General features: G+C 45.3%; 1 protein-coding gene across 1 annotated transcript in view; it reads left to right on the top strand.

The window, feature by feature from the left end:
- Positions 1 to 25136, top strand: part of TMC1 (transmembrane channel like 1) — a 65639-nt gene extending 40503 nt beyond the window's left edge. The window contains exons 13-18 of the mRNA XM_084829664.1: positions 13256 to 13323; positions 16065 to 16304; positions 20997 to 21122; positions 21913 to 21991; positions 22092 to 22203; positions 24892 to 25136. Of these exons, the coding sequence (XP_084685790.1) occupies positions 13256 to 13323; positions 16065 to 16304; positions 20997 to 21122; positions 21913 to 21991; positions 22092 to 22203; positions 24892 to 25136 (870 nt within the window). The remainder of the gene's footprint in view (positions 1 to 13255; positions 13324 to 16064; positions 16305 to 20996; positions 21123 to 21912; positions 21992 to 22091; positions 22204 to 24891) is intronic.
- Positions 25137 to 25470: the final 334 nt, after the last annotated feature.

The raw sequence follows: 25470 nt of genomic DNA, 5'->3' as shown, positions 1-25470 counted from the left end.
ACATCCTTTTTTTCTTCCTTCTTTACCCTAGGGTAGGTGCAGGGTCCCCGATTTAGATCAGAACCCTAGCATGGGGGGTAGGGAGGCTTTTAAGATCTGGATTGGGCCCCCTGTAGCTACTGTAGAGTAAAAATGAAAGGATGACATACCTGCTAGATACACATTTGATGTAATGTCTGTTTTGGCCCCAAGGCTCATCACGTCCAGCATTCGGAGGTGTCATCAATGGATACCTCAGGGCCAAACTACGTATTATGCTTAATCGGTAGTGTGTAGCTATGGCTCCCTTTTTAATTAATTATTGGAATGTAATCTTTACAGGAAAAGCTGCATATTCAGAAGCCAATGCCAGTCCCGTCCCCCATCCCCCCGCTGTCCCGCCCAGAGGAAGTAATCCCCTGGGGGGCATACTTCCTGGGAACGCAGTGTGCGGGGATGTGGAATTGATCTCTTCCCTCCCCAGCATGATCAGAACCAAAATCACGCACCTCTCCCCAGTGGTGCAGCTGGGTCATTTGAGACCCTCGTCCGACAAGGGGGCCCTTCAGATGGCCATGTGACAGTTGTGAAGCACACAGCTAGACTTGTTTTTCTCTTCCCACCTTCCCCCAGCCGTTCCATGCTTTACAGTGGCTTGCACATTCCTAATATATTAGAGCGGACAAACAGTTTGCTAACCCTGATCGAAAAAGAGGGGCTGACACCTGGTCTGTTTGGTGCTACCCCGTCTCTCTGCATGGTCGGTGTGTGTGTGTGTGTGTGTGTGTGTGTATATATATATATACTGTGCAGCCCTGAACTTCGGCTGATCGGCTCCAAGGTTCAGCCCTAGCTGCACCACTGCTTCCCCTCCCCACACCCCCATTGACGTGGCTAGAAAACCAGAGGGGAGGGTGAATTCCCATTGGTGCCAATGGGCATTTCCTCCCTAAGCTTTAGCCAGTGGAGGCTGGCGGCTCCGATTTCGGTGGGGCTGCGAATCCATTCTGGGTTTCAGTCAGAACCAGCCAGAACGCTAAAGGAGTTATCCAAGGTGCTGAATCTATTTTGGGGATATGGCTGAGCACCTTGGATAGCTCCTTTGGAGTTCTGACTGAAACCCAGAATGGATTCGCAGCACCACCAAAATCGGAGCTGCCAGCCTCCATTGGTTATAGCCGTGGGAGGTGGTGGTGGGATTTTTTTTTCATTCCACTTGCACTGGGGATGAAAGAGGCAGGCCTCCCTTCCCTGCACACTACATTCCTGGTAAGGATTCCCACCACACACGCAAGTGCATGCGAGTAATTCATTACGGTAAAAAGAAGCTACATCACCGCATGTTATGTAGTAACCGCACATCTAGTTTGGCCCTCAGATGCCTCTGGAAGCTTAAAGGATGGCATAGAGATAACAGCCATTCTCTCTGGTTTATCTCCCAGATCTAGTTCTCAGAAATATTACATACTGCCTCTGTACAGGAAGGCTCTATTAACTCTGCTGGCAAATGGCCATTGAGAAACCTATATCTTCCATGAATCACCTACTCCCCTTTAAAAGCCACTTAACTACTGGATATCAGCACCTCTTGCAGCAATGAATTCCATGCAAGACAGGTGCATCCCCATTTATAGGAAAGCCTGAGTTGAAGCCTATATTATTTGGCGGCCCATGTCGTTCAAGGAGAACCATTGGAACAATGGAAATGAGCCCCTTTGTCAGTGTCGCTCCAGTCTGGAGGCGAGATGTCTGCTATATGTCGGAGCAAAAACGTTACTGCTAAAGGGCAGAACACAGCTCAGTCTTGTCCAGGTTACACTGAATCCGAGAGAGGCAATGATACACTTTGCCTCCCTGCCCACACCAGCAGGCTGGAATTCAGCCCCGGCGGACTGGAGGGGGGCAGGGGTTGGGAAGCAGAGGAGTTAAACGAGCAGGATGGGGCACTTCCGCTTCATAGGCGGCCGGGAATGGGGAGAGGAGGAGGACCTACAGGACAGAGAGTGATTGCAAGGGAGGAAACAGAACAGAGAAGAAGAAAGAATCTGGGAATGGTTCATTGGCTATAGGTGGGAGGAGGGAAGAATAGGTAGGCCTCAACCCGCCCCTGTGATGAACTGGGACTGCCAGGTCCAAGAGGAGACACCAGGAGCAGTTTCAATCAAGCCCTGGCCTCTGACGAAAGAGGCGCTGAGAACACTCTGGGCGGCTGAGGTCTTGCAGGGAGCCCCACCCAAGTGTTCGCAATGAAGTACTCACTGTGGCAGAGAAAACAGGTATGGGGCTCGTGTTTGAATGAGTGGTATGGAGCAGCTGTAGAGCTAGGCATCGATAGGGAGGCCAGAAGCAAAGGAGGCCAGGATTCCTGTAACCGTCGTGGATTTGTTTATATTTACTTGTTTATTTGATTTTATTTGTTAGTCCAGCTGTGGGGAACCTTTTCTGGGCCAAGGGCTAAAGTGGCTCCAGGCAAGCAAGTTGGGGGCCACAGGCCAGCAGTGCCTGGAGCCACAGCACAAAGTGGCTAATGAATGTTGCTTGTCAGCAGCCCATGGATGCACACACATATATACACATCCATACTCCATTCACACACACATGCACATCCCATCCATCCCATCCACACAGACACATGCTCATTCAAGCATCTCATTCCCATGCAGACACACTTCCGGTGGCTTCGCTCCCCCCTCACTTTTCCTAATCGGGAAGAGCAAGCAGGGAGTGAAGGGGGCTCCAGATGAGACAGCACCTCGAGGAGTTGCTCCTTGAGGCGATTACTCAGTTGGGAGCCACTCTCCTGCCCTCGCTCCCTTCTTTGGGCGGTGGGGCTTTGGAGAGAGAGAGGTGTCTCCAGAAGGGGAGGACTGGCAGGCCAAATTTGGCCCACGGGCCAGAAGTTCCTCATCCATGTGTTAGTCGTTCTATAACAGTTTGTTATCAGGGTGAGGAACAAAAGAGAATGACACAAATAATATCCAAAAATCCACATACATAAATTAGGAAAAAGCAGCACAAGAAAACAATCCATTTAAAACAAAACAGAAGCTAAAATCTGAAGTTATTTTGTTACTGATGAGTTTGTTGCTTTGAAAAGGTTCAGAGTTAAAATGTCCTTAAAAAAACAACAACACACCACAGCAAGAGAAATGTATGGAGTTTTTAATGTCTGTGAGAATAAAAAAAAGTATTTGCCTGGAGCAGAAAGGACAGTAACGAAGGCAACAGGCAGACCTCTCTAGGGAGGCTGTTCTGTAACCTGTGGGCTACTGCTGAGAATAAAGGTTGTATTCTGCAATCATTAAATAGAACATAACTTTGAAGAACAACTCTTCTAGCTGACTGGCTAGAAGTTGACAGGAGAGGTTGACCATGTTCCATGTTCTTCACTGTTTTTAAGTGAAGAAGCTGATTTCATTCATTCATTCATTCATTCATTCATTCATTCATTTAAATTCTATACCACCCAGTAACTGAAGCTCTCTGGGTGGTTCACAAGAATTAAAATCACAAAATACAACATAAAATACAATATAAAATGTAAAAGTTTAAAACTACAGTATAACAGTAAAACCAAAATAGAACCTAGCAGGAATGCAGAGATTTAAAATACAGTAAAAAATTTAAAGCAACAGGACTCAAAGACTAAAATGCCTGGGAAAATAAAAAAAAAGACTTCACCTGGCATGAGAAAGAGCACAATATAGGCACCAGGTGAGCATCTCTGGGAAGCTCATTCCATACCATACCTGGGTCCTGGGGTTCCACACAGGGGCATTGCTAGGTTCTTAAAAGATCCGGGGCACAGGCCCATATATATGAATCTAAGTGCACGTCTAGTGTGTGTGTGTGTGTGTGGTATATCCATGCAGTGTGCTTGCGTGTGTGTATAGAATACATACATACATACATAAGAAGTGTGCACTGACCCCCCACCCAACTCAGACCCCGATTCAGTAATTTGGAAAACATTCCACTTCTACTCGGGCCAATTTGTAGTCGGACCACTTCAGCTCAGCACCAAACCTGAGTCAAGGTTTGGAAAAATGAGTCTTTATGCTTCCTGTTGACTGCCAAGGGAAATTAGAAAAAAACTGTAGCTTTTTTCTCTTGATCAGAACTGGATGATAATTTCAGGCATAGTAGCCCCCTAGAAGGGGATTACACCTGCCCAATGTCAGAAAAATAGGTGCAGGGTTTATATTTTGATTTTCTTTTAAAGGGAACTCCCAATACATTTTAATTCCTTGGAAGAATGGGATAAAAATTTCAGGATTCATTGCCCCATCAGAGGAGATCGTGTCTGCCAAATTTCAGAATGCTAGCCTCAAGGGTTTTTGTGCAAGGGTAGCCTTGACATTTTGAGGTCTCCAAAAGAGGACATACTTATCTCCCTATGTTCCTTGTGGACCATTGTCCTGAAAATTACAGCCAGCCTAGAGTTGTCCCTAAGTAAGAAACCAGCAAAGTTTCATAAGGATAGGTGCAGTAGCTCATGTGGAAGAGGAGTTCTCTAATTTTGGAGAAGGGAGTGATTTGCTTTCCCTTCCATTCACCCCATTCCCTAATAGTTTTTGGGTAAATTTGTATGAAAATGCACATGTCATTAGAGGTGTCCCCCAAGGCAAGAAACCTGCAAAGTTTCTGAAGGATATACTTGCATGCAAATTTAGAATGACTAGAATTTATTTACATTTCACCAATGTTAGCAGCAGGGGAACATGGGTGGGAAGGTACTATTGCACTCATGTCCTGCTTGTGGGTTTCCTATGGACATCTGGTTGGTCACTGTGTGAACAGAATGCTTGACTAGATGGACCTTGGTCTGATGCAGCATGGCTCTTCTTATGGTCTTAAATATAGAGTGCCTCTGAGCATGTGCAGAATGCTTTTCTTTCACCACTGGGCACTTACATTCTCCCCCTACCAATTCTATTCCCCTCCATGCAACCATCCCTCCTCATCCTACCATCCTCCAGCAACTCTTCATAAAAACAGATGTCTTGTTTTGTGCAACTCCTCTCTACCGCCTCCTTCTTATGCACAAGCTCTCATTGTATCTTCCTCCCCATAACTTCATTTGTGCCAGGACTTCACCAGGATTCAGCCAATGAGTCTGTTTTCAAAACTAGGGCTAAGTTATGGAAAAACTCTGAGCATTTACTAAGTGCCTTTCCCTCACCACTGAAGCTAGAGTTCATGCAAAACCACCCACACACCCCAACCCACAAATGACAATACATGCATAGGACTGAGCTGAAAGGGTAGTCAATTCATTAGACGGAATCAGGTAGGCACTGTATTAAGCTTGCAGTACCATGCTCACAACTCAGGACTTATTTCTGAGTAAACATGCAGAACATCAAGGTGCAAACCTCCCTGCAAAAGCAACTTGTGCTGGAATCCTATGCACACTTTCCTGAGGGTAAGCCTCATTAAACATAATGGGACTTCTCAGTAGGCATGCATAGGATTGCATAAATGAGCAGTATTATCTCCCCTCCACTTAAAAACCAACCCCCAAACTCATATTTTGTAAAGTAAAGCTTTCTGTTCATAAGAACATAGGAAGCTGCCTTATACTGAGTCAGACCTGGGCCCATCTAGCCCAGAATTGTTGACACTGACTGGCAGCAGCAGCAGCTCTCCAGGGTTCCAGGCAGGATTCTTTTGTAGCCCTTCCTGGAGATGCTGGGGGTTGAACCTGAGACCTTCTGCATGCCAAGCATGTGCTCTGCCACTGAGCTACAGCCCTTCCTATGGCTGGATGATGGCAACTGACAAACAAAACAGCCCCAGACTTGTTTCTCTGCAACCATGTGAACCCACTCTTCTCAAAGGCTTGAGTGAGAAGGAGAAAAACCAACCCTCTTGTCTGTTTGCATAAAGTCAAATATAGTTCAGAATTTCTCTTGCCCGCCAAAGAGAATTCTCTTTAAGAATTCCCCAAGATATGCTCTGGATGGAATAAAGAAGAGAAAGAAAGAAAGGGCAGAAGAAAAGAAGAATGGTGATTGGAAATGTGCGCGGGGGTGGGGGGTAGAGAGAATTCCCTAAGTCAAGTGGCTCCTTTCAGAGAGGTAGTACTTCAGAGGAATTTAGGAGGCTGTGCAGGGTTTGCAAGGATTGTTGTTGTTGTTCAGTCGTTAAGGCGCGTCCGACTCTTCGTGACCCCATGGACCATAGCACACCAGGTCTTCCTGTCCTCCACTCTCTCCTGGAGTGTGCTCAAGTTCATATTCACTGCATCGGTGATGCTATCTAGCCATCTCATCCTCTGCCGTCCCCTTCTCCTTTTGCCTTCAATCTTTCCCAGCATCAGGGTCTTTTCCAGGGAGACCCTGGAAAATCTTTCCCAGCATCAGGGTCTTTTCCAGGGAGTTTTCTCTTCGCATTAGGTGGCCAAAATATTTGAGCTTCAGCTTCAGTATCTGTCCTTCCAATGAGCAGTCAGGGTTGATTTCCTTTAGGATGGACTGATTTGACCTCCTTTCAGTCCAGGGGACTCGTAAGAGTCTTCTCCAGCACCACAGTTCAAATGCATCAATTCTTCGGCGCTCAGCCTTCCTCGTAGTCCAGCTCTCACAGCCATACATTGCTACTGGGAAAACCATAGCTTTGATTATACGAACCTTTGTCGGCAAGGTGATGTCTCTGCTTCTTACTATGCTGTCTAGGTTTGCCATAGCTTTCCTGCCAAGGAGCAAGTGTCTTTTAATTTCATGGCTACAGTCACCGTCTGCGGTGATCTTGGAGCCCAAGAAAATAAAATCTGTCACTGCTTCCATTTCTTCCCCTTCTAATGTCCAGGAAGTGATGGGGCCAGATGCCATGATCTTATTTTTTTTTAATGTTGAGTTTCAGACCAGCTTTTGGCTTTTGCACTCTCCAGTTTCACCCTCAACAAGAGGCTGTTTAGATCCTCTTCACTTTCTGCCATTAGGTTGGTATCGTCTGCGTATCTGAGGTTGTTGATAATTCTCCCGGCAATCTTAATTCCAACCTGTGATTCATCCAACCCGGCGTTTCTCATGATGTACTCTGCATATAAATTAAATAAGCGGGGTGACAATATACAGCCTTGTCGTATGCCCTTGCCAATTTTGAACCACACGGTTGTTCCATGTCCGGTTCTTACTGTTGCTTCTTGACCCTCATACAGGTTTCTCAGGAGACAGGTAAGGTGGTCTGGTACTCCCATCTATTTAAGAATTTGCCAGAGTTTGTTGTGATCCACACAATCAAAGACTTTAGCATAGTCAATGAAGCAGAAATAGACGTTTTTCTGGAATTCTCTTGCTTTCTCCATGATGCAGCGAATGTTGGCGATTTGATCTCTAGTTCCTCTGCCTCTTCGAAACCCCGCTTGTACTTCCGGTAGTTCTCGGTTCACATGCTGCTGAAGCCTAGCTTGTAGGATTTTGAGCATCACCTTGCTGGCATGTGAAATGAGCGCAATTGTGTGGTAGTTTGAACACTCTTTGGCGTTGCCATTCTTTGGAATTGGAATATAAATTGACCTTTTCCAGTCTTGTGGCCACTGTTGAGTATTCCAAATTTGTTGTAGGGATGGACAAAAGTCCCTTACCTGATCCCGAAGCTTGCTTCGCGGTGGGGGGGAGGCGCTCCGTCCCTCCTCCCGAAATTCTGGCCGGGGCGGAGGCTCCCTATCCCTCCCTGCTGAAATTCTGGCCGGGGGGGAGGCGCCCCGTCCCTCCCCGCCGAAATTCTGGCTGGGGGGAGGCGCCCCATCCCTCTGGCCGTGAAACCTTGTCTCCTGCTGGGACGCAAATGGCGTCAGCCATAGCCGCCGCCGTTTGCATCCCTGCTTTCAGCCGTGATAGGCTACGTAAATGTTTACGTAGCCTATCACGGCTGACTTAAAAAAAAAAAAAAAAGCGAGTACACAAATGGCGGCGCCCATGGGCGCCGCCATTTGCGTTCCTTATTTTGGCACGTGTAGTCTACGTAAACATTTACGTAGACTACAGCGAAAATAAGGGCAATGACGCTATTTGCGTTCCCCTTATTTTCACCGTAGTCTACGTAAATGTTTACGTAGACTACACGTGCCAAAATAAGGAACGCAAATGGCGGCGCCCATGGGCCCTGCCATTTGCATGCGCGCTTTTTTTCCCCCCCAAAGTCAGCCGTGATAGGCTACGTAAACATTTACGTAGCCTGTCACGGTGTTTTTTAAAAATCTAGCCGTGATAGGCTATGTAAATCTTTACGTAGCCTATCACATTTGTTTGTTTGTTTGTTTGTTTTACTTGGAAATGGCGGCCGCCGCCAGGGACATTCGAGCAAGGTAAGTCCCGTCCTGGGGGGCGGGGGGACAGACCGTTTCTCCACCAATTTCGGGGGGATGAATGCGCTGGCATTCGGCCTCCCAGAGATTCGTGGAGAAATTCTCTGACATCCCTAATTTGTTGGCATATTGAGTGCAGCACTTTAACAGCATCATCTTTTAGGATTTTAAATAGCTCAGCTGGAATACTGTCATCTCCGCTGGCTTTGTTGTTACTAAATTATGCTTCCTAAGGCCCACTTGACTTCACTCTCTAGGATGTCCGGCTCAAGTTCAGTGACCGCACTATCATGGCTATCAGGGGCATTAAGATCTTTCCTGTGTAGTTCTTCTATGTATTCTTTCCACCTCCTCTTAATCTCATCTGCTTCTGTTAGGTCCCTGCCTTCTTTGTCCTTTATCATGCCCGTCTTTGCATGAAACGTTCCCTTGATATTTCTGATTTTCTTGAAAATATCTCTAGTCTTTCCCATTCTATTGTTTTCCTCGATTTCTTTGCATTGTTCCTTTAAGAAGGCCTTCTTGTCTCTCCTTGCTATTCTCTGGAACTCTGCACTCAGTTGGGTATATCTTCCCCTTTCTCCCTTGCTTTTCACTTCCCTTCTTTCCTCAGCTACTTGTAAAGCCTCATCAGACAGCCACTTGGCTTTCTTGCATTTCTTTTTCTTTGGGATGGATTGAGTTGCTGCCTCCTGAACAATGTTACGGACCCCCGTCCATAGTTCCTCAGGCACTCTGTCTATCAGGTCTAATCCCTTAAAACTATTCCTCACCTCCACTGTATATTCATAAGGCATATGATTTTGGTCATACCTGAATGGTTTAGTGGTTTTCCCTATGTTCTTCAATTTAAGCTGAAATTTTGCAAGAAGCAGCTCAGGATCTGAGCCACAGTCAGCTCCAGGTCTTGTTTTTACTGACTGTATAGAGCTTCTCCATCTTGGGCTGCAAAGGACATAATCAATCTGATTTCGATATTGACCATCTGGTGATGTCCATGTGTAGAGTCGCCTCTTGTGCTGTTGGAAAAGAGTGTTTGCTATGATCAGTGTGTTCTCTTGGCAAAACTCTATTAGCCTTTATCCTGCTTCATTTTGTACACCAAGGCCATGCTTGCCTGTTAACCTGGTGATTTCTTGACTTCCTACTTTAGCATTCCAATCCCCTATGATGAAGAGGACATCTTTTTTTGGTGTTAGTTCTAGAAGGTGTTGTAGTCTTCATAGAACCGATCAACCTCAGCTTCTTCGGCTTCAGTGGTTGGGGCATAAACTTGAATTACTGTGATGTTGAATGGTTTGCCTTGGATTCGTAGTGAGATCATTCTATCGTTTTTGAGATTGTACCCTAGTACTGCTTTTCCCACCCTTTTGTTGACTATGAGTGCTACTCCATTTCTTCTAAGGGATTCTTGCCCACAGTAGTAGATATGATGGTCACCTAAATTAAATTTGCCTATGCTTGTCCATTTTAGCTCGCTGATTCCCAAGATGTCGATGTTCAATCTTGCCATCTCATGTTTGACCACCTCCAGCTTATCTTGATTCATTGATCTTACATTCCAGGTTCCTAAACAATATAGTTCTTTACAGCATCGGATTTTCTTTTCACCACCAGGCACATCCACAGCTGAGTGTCCTTTCGGCTTTGGTCCAGCCGCTTCACTCTTTCTGGCACTACTTGGAAATTCCCTCTGCTCTTCCCCAGTAGTATATTGGACACCTTCCGACCTGAGGGGCTCATCTTCCGGCGTCATATCTTTTAGCCTTGTGATACGGTGCATGGGGTTTTCTTGGCAAGAATACTGGAGTGGGTTGCCATTTCCTTCTCCAGTGGACCACATTTTGTCAGAACTCTCTGCCATGACCTGTCTGTCTTGGGTGGCCCTGCATGGCATAGCTTATGGCTTCACTGAGTTACGCAAGCCCCTTCGCCACAACAAGGCAGTGATCCATGAAGGGGTTGCAAGGACTGCACGTGCTTAAATGAACTTTGTGAGGTGAGGTGGCTGAGGGCTTTTTCTAGCTTTTTTAAAATGGTAGAACCTATTTAAAAGCCCCCGCAGTTTCTCGATCATGACGCCACACAGTCCTAACCCTCCCTTTGTGATTATTTGAGTCCTACAGCTATTTCGTAGAAATTAAAGTGGAGGGGGAGAAAGTAGTTTTTGGAGGCTGATTGGATCCTTTGCTGTAATGAAGCTACTAAACTTCTGCAGAATCCAAAGGTTCCAGTTTGGGGCAGTAAAATGAGATGCCATGTGAAATACCAGTATTTCACATGGAGCTCTTTCTTCCCTTCCTTTTTCCTCTTCAAAATTCCATTGCAGGCAAGCTCCCAACAGTGGGCATGTAAGTTCAGAAAAGAAAAGTAGGGGGAGAGAGTTTTTTTGCACCTCAGATCTTACACCAGAGATTAGGGAGAGTGACCTCCTAATGGTCACCGTAAACACCTTCTGATTAGGATCTCTAATTCCCTGGGTGACTTGACATTTCTTACTTTTTGATTTAGACTTTGAGAAAAGGAAAATGTATGCATGGCTAGCGCAAAAGCCACTGGACCTAACTGTCTGAAATTTAGTAGGTTCACTCATCATCTCTATAGGGGCTGCCAGGTGCCCAAATTCCATGCACGTATGTTGAAGCACACAAAAATTATAGCTCTTTGCTTTGACAGATTTTCTTGGAAAAAGCAAATTTTACCTGTGGCCAGCACAAAAGCCACTAGGACTAACTGTCTGAACTTTGGCAGGCTCAGCCAGCTCCATGGGGGCTGCCAAGTCCTCAAATTCAATCCATGTATGTGGAAGCACAAAAAAAAATTATAGCTTTTTGCTTTGACAGATTTTCTTGGAAAAAGCAAATTTTACCTGGGGCTAGCACAAAAGCCACTAGACCTAACTGTCTGAACTTTGGCATGCTCAGTCATCTCTATAGGGGCTTCCAGGTCCCCAAATTCCATGCACATATGTGGAAGCACAACAAAATATATAGCCCTTTGCTTTGACAGATTTTCTTGAAAATAGCAAATGCTACCTGTGACTAGCACAAAAGTCACTAGATCTAACTGCCCAACATTTGGCATATTCAGTCAGCTCCAAGAGGGCTACCAAGCCTCCAAATGTCATGAATTTATCATACAAACTAAAAAGTTATGGCCATTTTTGTTTTCCAATGCAAGTCAATGGGGAAATGTAAAAAAATGGCAATTAGGACAGCAAAAGATCCGGGGCACAGCTCAAAAGATCTGGGGCCCGCACCTAGGTGGGCTCTTCTCTAACTATGCCCCTGGTGCCACAGCAGAAAAGGACCTCCTCTTGGTAGTCATGATACAAGATCTACACTTTGACAGGCCTTGGGAGTCAGACATCTGATTGCTCTCTTTATCATGAAGTGAACATCAGTTTCTGGCCGGTGGTGTCATGGAAATTTTTGAAGGGCACGCTCTCATCCTGACAGTCCCCCTAGCTACACCCCCAAAGAAAGTCAAAAAATGTAGGCAGTTGAGTTGATCCATATTGACAAGCCAGGTCTAGCAGTTTTTGTATCTCCATCAGGAACAGCTCTTTTATAAAGCTAATTGGCCTTAACTTCCCATTGATGACCAAGCCACTCCAAAACACTTCGCAGTACAACAGGAATAGCTCACAACAATATATTGTTGCTTGGAAAATCCGTTCCCCAAAGCTACGGTCAGGATTGCTGCTAAGCTCAGAGGAGACAGGGGAGCCCAAGAGGGGTGGCGGCAGATGACGTGATTGTCCCTGCTCATCAAAAATGCCCTGGTGCGTCGACCCTGTGAGCCCTGACTCCACTACACCACTGTTTCTGCACAAGCGGTCATTACCCAGTGCTCATATTCTTAATGACAGCCACAAAATATATCGTGGTAGGCAGCACCTTGATCTGCACATTGTTTGTTATTTGTGCAGTGCTAACAAAGCACTTGACTTTTAATGGTGCCAAATGAGCCAAGAATGATTAATTGTCGCCTTATTTGAGGCTTAATGACTCTGTGATTATCTCTCTGTTGCTAACATCACAATTAAGGGATATTACATACTAAGGGATTCTGGCAGCCATTGTGCTGGTCCAACAACACAGAGCATTTGAGCCCAGGCAGGCATTAGGTTTATTATCAGTTTGGTTTTTGGCAGGGCTCCTGTGTTTTTTTGCAGCAGTGTGACAAGCAGAGATTCAGCAGATGGACTTTTCCCCAAGTTTTCATCCACATGCCAGGAAAAAAAGTCCATCTGCTGATTTTATTTATTTTTTGCTTTTCATGCAGTTGATCAAGGCACAGGAATCCTTGCCAGATAAATGTTGTTAACTGTAGTAAGGGCTATTTACACTTCTTTCTTGCTTTCCAACATACTTAAAAAAAAACAACCCTGTAGAAGTGCTGCTAGGTTGGAACTCTGCCCCCATTCCCATGCTGTCAGTGCTGTGAGTATCTGTCATAGGTGAGATCTTAAACCAAATTAAAGGGACAGGTAACTCATTCTTTGTGGATTACTTTGCTACCTATGTGGATTCAGCAACAACAATCAATAGAAGACTGTTGCATCTGAGATCAATATGCTGTAATGTTAAGAGAGAGGGGAGAAGAGGGAAAACCCCACTTTGGGGATTGTAATCTTCAGATGATATTGCATTTTCTAACACTATCTATATTTTGAAACATAAAGCAACACTTGTTATTGTGTGTTTTGTGATTTTTTTCGTTAAAGCAAAAACCTTTTAAAAAAATCTAAATATTGGATTCAATCACAGCTATATCAGTGCTATAAGGACCTAGAATCCTACAAAACAAAAAAACAAAACAAAACTACAATCAGATGACAGATATGCTCCAGGAAACAAAATTCATAATGCAAAATGACTGCAGTATGACCGTTTTACTCTTTGAATACCATTTTAAACATTTATTGAAAATCTAAGAGCATGTTCTGTGCTTTTCCCTTAGCCTTCATATTCAGAATTTGATATTAGCGGAAATGTGTTGGGTCTGATCTTCAATCAAGGCATGATCTGGTAAGTGTGTCCTCCTGGAGCAATACCACAAAACATACCTTGTATAAACTGCCTGGGTTAAGGCTTGCCAACACAGCCATGAATTCTTTCACACTGCTTGTTAAATCTCTACTATAACTGTAGAAAATCACACTTGTCATTTCTGGTCTGGAGTCTCCATTTTGTTGTACCAGTTTTACTGTGGTAGTGTGATTGAAGTAAAACCATGACTGGATGCTGTGAAATATGGTGGTATAAAATAGGATTAATGGAATGGTAAATAAGGCTTTCTCTAAAAACATGGGAATGTTGGGTGTCACCTTTCTGGTGTGACAAAAGGTTGCCCTACATGGCTATTATTGCTGGTGTAGGGCAAAATCAAACTTTAGGAAGTATACCATGATGTACATGGCTATTATTTATTATTGTTGTTGTTGTTAAACATATGGTTTCTTATTCAGTGCTGCTTCCTTGCCCCTACATTGTGCTTCTCCTCTGTGACAAAAACACAGGACCTTGATAAATATCATCACACATCATGACTGTGTGAGCTGGTTTTATCTTTCAAGAAGGATCCATGATGGAGGATGACAAAAGCTCTGATGTTTATAAAACCTGTCCTGAAGTAGTGGATTCCTGTTGCAGATACACTAGCTGCGTTTTATCTGCTGCAGGTCGGGTGTGACATGATCATTTCACAATGAAGTAATTGCATATATGTTGGGATCACGGCAATATAGGCCTGTTGTACCTTCTGCCCCCTATCCTTTGGCTTCCTAGTCTCTGCCCAGTACTTAGCCTTCATCACGGCCACGCTTACAACTTTCCCATCCCGCAGAGCAGCTGTATTGCAAACTGCTCAGTTCTCTGAGCAACTGAACAAGTTTGTGCCACCGTACTTGCTCAGCCAATCAGCGTTAGAGGCTTTGTTGCCTCAAGTGCAATATGATAGAGATGCTCCTACAGTAAACATTTATACTGTTGTGAATTCAGTTTGACACTTCAAGTATAATAGTTAACTAATAAATTCAGGAAAAAATAGTGGTTTTAATAATTTTTTTCCTGTATTTTCATACTGTTTTCAAATCTATTACTACTCACCCCACATCATTCAAATATTGAACAGAGGGCTCTGACATCAGATTTTATATACATTTCTGGAAACCAGAGGACCAACTATCAAAGCAAGGTGAAAATTCCCTGGATTTCATAGAATTTCAGGAAAACTCTGATCATTATGTCAAAGTCCTACGTCAGGGATACAGAACCGTATGTGGCCCGTGGTGCACCCCAGTCCAGCCTGCGCAGCCTCTTGGAGTTCCTCTAGAGGGCAGAGCTTAGGCTCCAAGCCCTGCCCCCTGGAGGTCTCTCCTCAGAGGGCATCCAAACAGCTCTTTGAGACCTGTGTCGTGCCTTGCCTTGCCATCATTTTCCTTTCCTTTTTGATGAAATTCTGATGAAATTCTATTTCAGCTCCACTAGTTCCCAGTTCACGTTAGGCAATTATTTTATCAGGCAGGAGAGAAGAGGAGCAAATAGAAGTACATTAGCAATGTATAGTTTAATGAAATTAATCTAACAATTTTGCAGTTATCAACAGCTAAGACCTATCCTGATTGCTAAGGAATCATACTAACTAAGATAAAGTGAAATTCATGTCACGTCAGGAAACACTGCCAATGATCTGAAAACTGTAATAAATGAAAATACAATGCACAAGCTAGGTTATTATAGCCTTTTTTTCTGTCAAGGGCTACATTACCTTGGGGGTAATGTGTAGGGTGCTGCTGAGGTGGGCAGGGCAGAAGCCAGAGCCAAAAGTAAGTGGTATACCCCCTTTTTCTGCCTCTCTTTCTGCTACCCCCTTTTCTTTCTTTCTCTCCCTCTTCCTCCCTGTCCTGCAGCCGGGAGGAAGGGCAGACTGCTGTTGGCAGAAGTCTTATCAATAGTTGAGGGCTTCTGAAATTAGGCGGGTTGCATGCAGCCTTTGGGCCACAAGTTGCCCACCCCAGTTATAAATGCACTCTCATAGCTAGTAAACTGGATTGAAGGGTGCGATCTTTTGGAATATCTGTAGCTGGATGGTTGTCTACACAAGCAGGTTTAAAAATACATTGTTTAATGGAAAGTTATGCTAGGACCGTTTTAGTTTTGAAAATTTTTAAATTTTCTATCCAACAAGGATTCTCAGAGCAGAAAGAAATTAAAATTATAACAAAAATTGAAAACTGAGAAAACTATGGAAACAATACAATTCACACAACAGAGAAAAATGCTAACACAAGACTAAAATGGCAGATCTAAATGGCCTTGGAAAATAAAAAGGTCTTCAGCTGGTGCTATACTAGTAAAATAAATAAATAAATAAACAACATATTTTCTCGGATGAACAAAGCTTCTTATTAATATTATATTACCGCTTAGAGATACTTTTAAATATGGCAAGTGCTATATAAATCTATTAAATAAATAAATAAATAAATAAATAAAATTGTTTATTTGAGGTAAGATCATAAGCAGCATATTAACTGGTCCACTATGAACATGAATGCTTTGGGAATAGACTGCGCACATCTCCATATACTAACCAGTCAAATGATGCAGACTGGTAAGAGTGTGGGGAAGAACAATATTTTGTAAGCTCCAAATTAATAAGCTGGTTTGTGGCTGGGAATGCAAAGGAATATAAAAGCTCAGTAGTGGTTGGCATATAGTCCCTTTGTTGCCTTTTCATGACACAATGGCTTCCTCATTGTTTCTAGGATGGGCTCTTTTTACGCACCATGTCTCCCGGCTATCAATGTCCTTCGTCTCCATACTTCCATGTACCTGCAGTGCTGGGCTGTGATGTGCTGTAACGTCCCCCATGAGAGAGTTTTCAAAGCCTCAAGATCGAACAACTTCTACATGGCCATGCTGCTGTTTATTCTCTTCCTCTCCACCCTGCCAGTTGTCTACACAGTTGTCTCCATTCCACCTTCTTTTGACTGTGGTCCATTCAGGTCTATTGTTTTTCATATCCATTTCTTTACAGGCTGCCAGTGGGGCTGCCAGATAGATAACTAAAGACACTGGGTCAGTGCTGTCCTATGAAAGATAGGTGCAACTAACAAGGCTGGCTGGGGCATGCTGGGAGTTATAGGACTTTTTCTGTCTAAACATGCATAATATTGTGCCCTAAGGCATCCTATGCACACTTAACTTAGGAGCAAGTCCCATTGTACTTCTGAGTTTTCATGTAAAATGGGTGCCTCCATTAAGTTCAGGTGCATAACCGGCTCTATAGCCTGTCAAAGGGTCTTTCCTCTCTCTTTCCTCAGCTTTTCTTCTTGCTTCCAGGACACAGAATCAACTCTTTCGTGAGCATGTTCCAGACAATTTTAGTCCTTGCTAGTCCAGGGCACGAAGTAGTTATTTTCTTCTGTTTCCCACCTTTCCCCAGTGGGGTGTTTTTCTAGCAGGGCTCTTGTCACTTTAACAGCTGAGCGGCATGCAGACACTCCACACATGAAGCTTTTCCAAAGGTGGAGATGCAGTGATGGTGAACATTTTGTCTGTTGATTTATTTGCTCACCATACAGGCATTAAGAGCATATTCTATAGGAACCTTATAAGGGCTGGATCCAATGGTGTCATTCTGCTGATGGAACTGGAGGGGAAGATTCCCCCTTGCCCTGCAGCCTCCCATGCACCCCCAAAATCTGCTCTGAGCTGGGAAACCCTCCAGAGCAGATTTTCAGGTGGCACAGAGGGCTGCAGTGGGGAAGAGAGAAGGAGAAAGTCTCATTCCTTGACTGGAAAAAATGTTACCAACTCTGGGATATAGGGGGTGCCTGTGTTTAAGGCAAATGTACAGGAATTATTGATGTTTTGCTCTCTTCTCTCTCTCCCTCTCATTCACACACACACACACACACACACCCTTTATGTGATGGGTCATTATCAGTGATGATTTATCAATGGTTTATCTTTAATCTTATAAAAGAACTCATTTATTGTGATTCTGTTTACTATGGTTCTGTGACCTGGGCTTCAGGGATCAAATCAGTGGGTTGGATCCAGATGTAATCATGCTAAGAGCTGGTTTGCATGTCATGGCAACCCATGGATTGTTTAAATCATGGTTTGTCGGGCACGAGCAAGAGCGAGTGAGTGTGCTGATTCCAGCACGCTCCTCACTACTGCTTTCAATTAGTGCTGAGCACCGCTTCAGTCCGAGTCCCGAACCCTGAGTTGAAGTGGGCTGCTTTGGGTCACTTTGAGCCCCTTCCTAAGCAAAGTGGAGGAGGCACAGTGCAACCTGGAGCGACTTGGGGTGCACTTCAGAGCTTCGGTGCCCCTGGCCCAGCTGCGCTGGTGCCTCCAGGTACTTACCTGAGCCGCCCACCTCCTCCACCACCACCTTCTCTTTGTCCTCCTCCTCCACTGCCATCATCGCCGTCACCGCCTTTTCCTCCTCCACTGCCAGGTCCTGAGGCCTGGAGACGCCAACTCTTCTTGCAGGGAGTCGCCATTTTAAAAATGTCAACTTCCAGGAACTTCCAGGAGGTTGCCATTTTAAAAATGGCAACTCCCTGCAATAAGAGTCAGTGCGTGTACAGGCCTCAGGACCTGGCAGTGCCAGTGGCAGCAGAGATGGCAGCGGCGAGGAGAAGGCGGTGAAGGCAGAGAAGGCAGCGGTGGAGAAGGCGGCAGTGAGGAGAAGGCGGCAGTGGGGGTGGCGGCAGTGAAGGTGGTCGCAAGGAGAAGGCAGCAGCAGGGGTGGTAGTGGCAGCGGTGGGGAAGGCAACGGTGGAGGCAGCAGCGTCGGAGGAGGCAGCGACGGAGGAGAAGGCAGTGGCAAGGTAAGGAGCTGGGGGGTTGTGTGGGGGTGTCAGGGAGGACTCGAAGCGAGGTTCGGCATCCGAATCCCACTTCGGGTTTGGGGCTGAGTCGGGTCAGAGGCCCCCCAAATCAGCCTGAGCCAAATCAGGCCTGCATCTGAAGCTTCTGAGTCAGGTCGGGGGGTCCCTGCACAGCCCTACTTTCAATTAACAGCCTATGATCACCCTGGTCATAGATTGTTAGCATGACATCTGAGCCCGGACACTGTGGGTTGTTTTATGAGTTAAACAACACAGATTTAACTATGATTTGTTGTTATGCTAACTCTGGATTGTTTAACCCCTAAATAACCCAGAGTGTCCAGGTTCTGACATCATACTAACAACCTACAAATGAAGTGATCATGGGTTGTTAACTGAAAGGTGAATGGAGGACTGTCCCAGAGGCAGTGCGCTCACTCCCACTAGATTTTGATAATTTGTGGGTTAATTAACCCATGATTGCCATTATGTGCAAACCGGGTCTAAGAGTAGTTAGTTGTGACAAATTAAGACTTATTGATTTCAGTGGGTCTGCTCTGAGTATGTCTAACTCTGGCTTTAACCCAGTATTGATAATCTTAAAAAGAAAAGCAAGAGAGCCAACAGCTACAAAGTAGGTAAAGCTGAGGAGAGCTACTTTCCCTTACAATGATGGAAAACCATGGGTGACATCTAAAGGTGGATCTGTGTAAATGCAGTCCAAGAATTTGCCCAAGTATAGGTCAGATAAAGGCGTAAGTTCTTATCAATCAGTATATACTTTCTTCACGGCTGAGTAACTATTGCCTAACCAACCACATGTATACTTTTGTAAAGGAAAAAAGAATCATGACATTTCCAGCTAATTATTCTTTTGATGGAATAATATTTAGCAACTCTTTTCCAAATCAAGATATCCATAGATGTGTAACACCTTTCATGGATCTTTTAATTCAAGAGGGCTAACATGATGAACTTCTTCTCCATAAACAAAAGTTCCAACTAGCGCATTCAATTAGGGCTGCTTGCAAAAGTGAGCACCCCCTGCTGGACTATTAGTGAACAGGGTCGAGACAAGCAGGTCCCTTCTCACTGGAGTCCTATGTGCTGCCACCTCCCCCTTGGACTGGCCCAAGGGCCTGGAAATGTGCCTTAGGGCACAGGGAGCAGCCGCTCCTAAGACCTCAGGGATGGGACTGGGACTGGGACTACCTATTAGGGTGGCCACTTAAGTATCACCCAAAAAGAGGACCCAAATTTGTATAATGTGCACATGCAAATGTATATGAATAGGTGCAAATTTAGAGGAACACCCCCCACCCCATAATTTAAACAGAAATACAGTATATCTCACCATAGGGAGGAGACTGACCAGGTCACCTGTGTGCCTGTTCAGTTTGCTGTTGAGCTGCTAAGTGTCAACGGACAACTTCAGGGCTCCTTCTTGCTCTCCCTCCTTAGAGTTCTTTGACTTTAGACCAAACCTGGGCTGGGCACCTCTTCAGATAAAGGACCCTCCAAATAGAGGACTGTCTTCTGCCAGCTTTCCAAAATAGAGGACTGTCCTCCGTAAAGTAGGCCTTCTGGCCACCTAGCAGTCCAAGAATACCTGGTAGGAAACTGATGCTACATGAAGCATCACTTCCACCAGGGAGAGGGTCGTCCAAGAGAACACTCGACTTTGAGAGCAAGCAGCAGAATGTTTGTGCCTCCCTAATTCCAACATAAGGAAAACTAGCACAGCAAGGGAAAAGGCTAGGTGTCAATCCTCCCTGACATCTAGTTTTCTATGTGCAGGAATATTTTGGTATGGGGGAGCATTCAGTCATGTGAATCACAGCCTGAAGTGGTATAGTCCTGACACAGGCTTACTACCTGATATGCAGTTTGTGAAAACGAGGCCTAAAGCTACCAGACTCTATACAGAACAAGGCTCCCATGCATTTGTTTGTAGGTAGGCGGATGAATGGCGGCATGGGCAAGATCGTCCACCACTGTAGCATTTAGAACCTGTTCGGACATGATATGGCTGCTCCCATGGAATCTCCTTGCAAGCAAACTTGGAAGGGCTGCTGTCAGGCACATGGTCAGGCTTACTAGGAAGCACCATTTGATATGGTCTCCACAATCATTGGTGTGTATGTGGTTGCCCTGACTTTGGGATTTGGGATGGCTGTCTATATATACCACCCATGAGGAGATACCAGCTGACACAAACAGTGCCCTCCACATAGGGTGGCCACTTGTGAATCCCTAAAAAAGAGGACATCAATTTGCATATATTAATTTATATGTATATATGCAAATTTAGAAATTATTATAATTTAAATAGAAATACAGTACATCTCACCACAGTGTGAGCGACTGTGACCAGGTGACCTGTGTACCTTGTTAAGTCTGCTGTCCAGGTGCTGTTGATGGCAACCTCAAGGCCCAGTTCTCTCTTCCCATGGTTCTTTGTCTTTATACTGTACTTGGACTGGTGGACAGTCCTTCAAATAGAGGACACCTTCAAAATAGAGGACCGTCCTCTGGCAGCCCTTCAAATAGAGGGCTGTCCTCTGTAAGAGAAGACACATGGCCACCCTACCAGTTGTGGCTTTGCTAAGACCACCACCATAACTGTGAAGCAGCCCCTAAGTGAGGAGAAACTGTTCATGCTAGAATTCTACCTTCTACCCAGCCCTATCACCGAACCTGCATGAGTCTTGTTTTGTAATAAATCTGGTAACAATACGGTCTGATAAAATTATATTATCGTATTATATTCTGGTATTGCTGTTGATATGATTTATTTGTATTAGCATTGTTTTTATGAAAGTCCTTCCTTCCATGTCTGTGTGTTGACAGTGGGAAAACCAGAATGTTTGAGGTCATTGGAGAAACGCTGGATCATGATTTCCCTTCGTGGTTTCAGAAAGTTTTTAATCTTGCCTCAAACCCCGGCGTGATCCTGCCCTTCATACTGCTGATGGTGTATGTACAGCATCCTTTCTTAGCTTTCTGTGGGAATATATATATTATTTTATTTTAGTATTAATTAATTAATTAATTAATTAATTACATTTGTATCCCACCCTTCCTCCAAGGAGCTCAAGGCAGCATACTTGGACCTACCCTGCTCCATTTTATCCTCACAACAAGACTGTGAGGTGGGTTGGGCCAAGAGTCAGTGAGTGGCCCAAAGTCACCCAGTGAGCTTCATGGCTGAGTGGTTCTCCCTGGTCCTAATCCGACACTTAGACAGCTACACTGCACTGGCTCTTCCTTGCTTAAAATAAAATATAAATCCTCCCCAACCCCACCCCATTTTTGATTGTTATACAAACAAAAAACATATATAAGTATGCTGGACAGAGGGGGGAGAATAAGGGTGAGGTGGGCTCACTTCTTCCCTTGGAATGTCCCCTGGATTCTAAGACTGTTACTGATAACAGCTTCCCTTCACAGCCCAGTTATACGGAGGGCTGGGCTGGGCTAGGCTAGGCTGGGGAGGCACATCAAGGAAGAGACACCAGCTAGTGTGTATGTTCCTGTGTGTGAGATTGTGTGCGTAATGGTGGTAGTTGAGGTTCTGCTACAAGCGCTCTGTGAACATTAAAGCACAGTTTTGTATCCCATTTTGTATCCCAGGGTCCCATTAACTTGTATCAGCTTCTAAGAATGAAGTTGGTTGGCTGGGTTATCATAGTGTTTAAAATAGTCTTTGATGGCTATAATTGTTACGTAGCATATATGGTCTATATGATTTTTGTTTTCCCTTTAGCTTGAGTATCTACTATCTCAACGCTACATCAAAAGCATACCAGGATATGAACCTGGAGCTCAAGAAGAAATTGCAAAATGTAAGGATGTTGCAAAGGATGGTGGACTTTGTTTTCTCATTAGGCAGTGGTTTTTCTCAAGAATAATTATGGGATGCTTACTTTTGTTCTTTCTGGTCAGCAAGCTGAGGAAAACAAAAGGAGGAACAAACAAAAAGCACAGCAATCCCAAGATACTGAAGAAATCTGCATTGAGACTCAGCCCCAAAAGAACAATCTAAAAGGCAGTCAGGGTAAGGAAATCTATGGAAGTCTTTACAGTAATTTCACTTCCTTCCCGCCATCACACCCCTTCCCATTCTTAGCACTCTCTGTTAGAGTTGTTACCTCTCCACCCATCTGTTACATCCAGAAAAAAAAAAGCTGTTTGCCTCTAATCAGCTGACTATAAGGCAGAAATTCCAGAGGTACACCTTTGCTCATTATTCCATGCCTGGACAATACCTGTTGAATGACTGCCTGGCAGACAACCAGGTGTGGAATTCTAACTAGTAGTGTAGTGGCAAATTCAGAAGTGCAGGGTCCCTTTGTGGCAGTCACAACCACACCCCCTCACAGCCATGCCCCCTTCTAAGATTGTACAACCTTGTAAGATATACCGCCTTCAACTGGGATCCACAAACAGTGCAGCTGAGAGTAAGGTGGTAGTTTTTCATTTGGCTGTCTGAGAAAAAGCAGGAGTGTTAATCTTTTTCACTCACTCACTAACTCACTCACTCACACACAAACATTTTAGGTTTTCAAAATATGATACTCTATGGAAGCTTCAGCCTCTCCACTCAGCCCTCCTGGACAGATCCCTTCTCATTTAACAGCCCCCTTGCACACTCCCTTAGCACCCCAACATTGCCCATTAGCCTTTCCTAAGCTCCTTCATTATATCTCTCCCATTGCGCAACAGAAACGTCCACAGACCCAGCTGGATTGAAACACACACACACCTTCTTTCTCTTCTCCCCCCAACTGATTTTTTTCTGTTTCCCTTCCCTCCATCGGGGTTTATTTGCCCAGGTACATGCCAACCTTGTACCAAAAATGGTAGCTGACAGAGCAGGTTGCATCTGGCAATTCCGCTTAGTGTAGAAATTAATGTCCAAGAATTAACAGTGCAATCCAATGTGTGTTTATTTTGAATTAAATTTACAGAGATCTTGGGAAGGCAGCTAAGGCTGCAGCCCTATGCACACTTACCTGGGAGAAAGCCCAGATGGCAATTGAACATAGTGGATTTTTCTGGGCATTTTGTGCATTTTTTTTTGGGCAGGTTCTGCAATTTGCACAAATTATGGCTGAATTTGTGCAAATTCAGCCATAATTCACACAAATTGCTTAGAAATTTATGTCTACAACTCGGCTTGCAAATGCAAATAGAATCGTAAAGGCCACAGAACTCTGTCAAGTCAAAAAAGAATCGAATGTCCCAGTGACAGACATCCTTGGTGTGAGCCCCCCACAGAGTGCCCTGTCCTTGCCCCCTGCAACCTTTAGGGCTTTTACAATGTTCCTGTCAAATGTTTGAAAGCACAAATGGGTGAAGCACAGTTCCACACTTCCCTACAGGCGCTCACCTTCCACCATCCCCCCGCCCAACAAAGCCTTACTTTGGGGAAGGAGTAACTGGTGGTGCAAAGGTCTCACTACCGCTCATTAGAGCACCCGCAAGTCATGTCCTTTGCTGTAAATGATGCACAGTGCATCATTCCGTATTGGAGATCTTGAGGCATGTGGTTTGAATAGGGATGTCACGAGCACCTGGCTGGGTCTGGGAGGCTGCCAGATTCCCCTGCACCCCACCCCCAGCCCCCATTCACTGAGCTGTGGGGCACCCACGGACCCAGTCGCTGAGTCCTCCAGAGCTCAGCATGTGGCGGCCGGGAGCAGCCCGGAGTTGTCATTACTGTGTGCACCTCAACCACTCTTGCTATCTCCTCGTTGCAAGGAGGAGATGGCAAGAGCAGTTGGGGCAAGTGCACTACCGAGGACTCATCCTGTCCCTGCCGGCTGTCAAGCCCGTGTGCGCATGAAGCCCTTGCCCACACAAGGGCTTGACTACCAGAGTCCTCATTGCATAGAGGAGGGGCGGCTTGCACAGCTTGGTGGGCAGGAGCAGGGTTTGCTGAGAGACTCACTAAGTGGGGCTGGGATGTGCAAGCAGGGGCAGGGGCTGGTTGAGCTCCCGAGCAACCCCGACAGAGGTCAGTCCATCCTTCCCTAGGTTTGAAAACCAAAGGATATTTCCAGAGAAGGTGATATTGGTTTGACATAAGCAAGCAGAAGGAAGTGTACAGTTGGAAAGTCTTCCCTCCTCTCCTCCCCTTGTAGCTGCCTGTTCTCGCCTCAAAAGCCTCCCTGGAGGATTGGGGCCTTCCTGAACAAAGTGGGATGAGCACACGAGTGGGCAGGGAGAAACTGCTGGAGGAAGGGGAAACAGTCCAAAATCAGGCAGTGATCCCCTTGATTTTGAGATGATTTCTCTCCCCCCCCCGCCCCAGCAGTTTCCTGTGCCCCATCCTGCAGTGTCCATGAGAGCCCTCTGATCCACTGGAGAGGCCTTGGGGGGGGGGTCTGCAGGGAGAAGAGCGGACAGGGCGGTGGATTGTCAAAAATGGAACTGTGGATACTCTTTTCACTCCTTTGTATGCAACTGCAGTCAAGCTTCATTGCCTCATGCTAAAGGTGCTGCCATGCTTCCCTCATCCCTTCCTTCACACTTGCCAGCTTAGGATAACACTTCATGCATCTGATGAAGTGGCCTCTGGCCCACAAAACCTGATGCCATCATAAATTTGTCAGTCTTTAATGTATTGTAAGACTTTTTGTTGTTTTCACTGCAACAGCTTCCCCTGTGGGAAATGGGGAATTGACGCTCTCCGAATTTAGCTTTTAAAAATCAGTACTGTGTTCCAAACAATCTGTTTCAGAGAAAGAAAAAGGAGAGAAGGAGTCCAAGAAACAGTCAGCAAAACAGCAGGAAGCAAAGTCTGGTGTCGCAAACGGAAGCAACGCTCCCTACGGCAGAGGAGGGTGTAGCCTGGCCCTCCCCCCACGGATAGCAGTGACCAGGCCCCCAGTACCAAGGAGCTATGGCATGAATGGGCCTCCGCCAGGAAATCCACGCGTTGGAGGTTTTCAGCCAAGGATGCCAGGACCACCTCTAAATTACTGATAAGAAAAGCTTTCCAATGTTTCGTCAAGATAATCTTTCCACAATATTATACAGTACTGGACACCAAATACTTGTAAAGAAAAGTATCCAGTGTGATTTTTCAGTGTCAGAAGGAGAAGAAGGGCTAGGACCAGCATAAATATCACAGGTAGGGTGGCCATGTGTGCTACTTCACACAGGACAGTCCTCTAGTTGAAGGGCTGTCAGAGGACAGTGCTCTAGCTGGAGGTGTCCTCTGTTTGACGGGCTGTCCAGCCTAGGTTTGGTTTAAAGTAGGAGCTTGGAGCTTAGCCCCTGGACAGCAGACTGAGCAGGCACACAGGTCACCTGGTCA

The sequence above is a fragment of the Heloderma suspectum genome, chromosome 2 (genome assembly GCF_057233095.1).
Source record: "Heloderma suspectum isolate Gila_16-S chromosome 2, 16-S_ref, whole genome shotgun sequence".
Classification (NCBI taxonomy): Eukaryota; Metazoa; Chordata; class Lepidosauria; order Squamata; family Helodermatidae; genus Heloderma; species Heloderma suspectum.
This window is presented reverse-complemented; position numbering and strand designations above follow the sequence as displayed.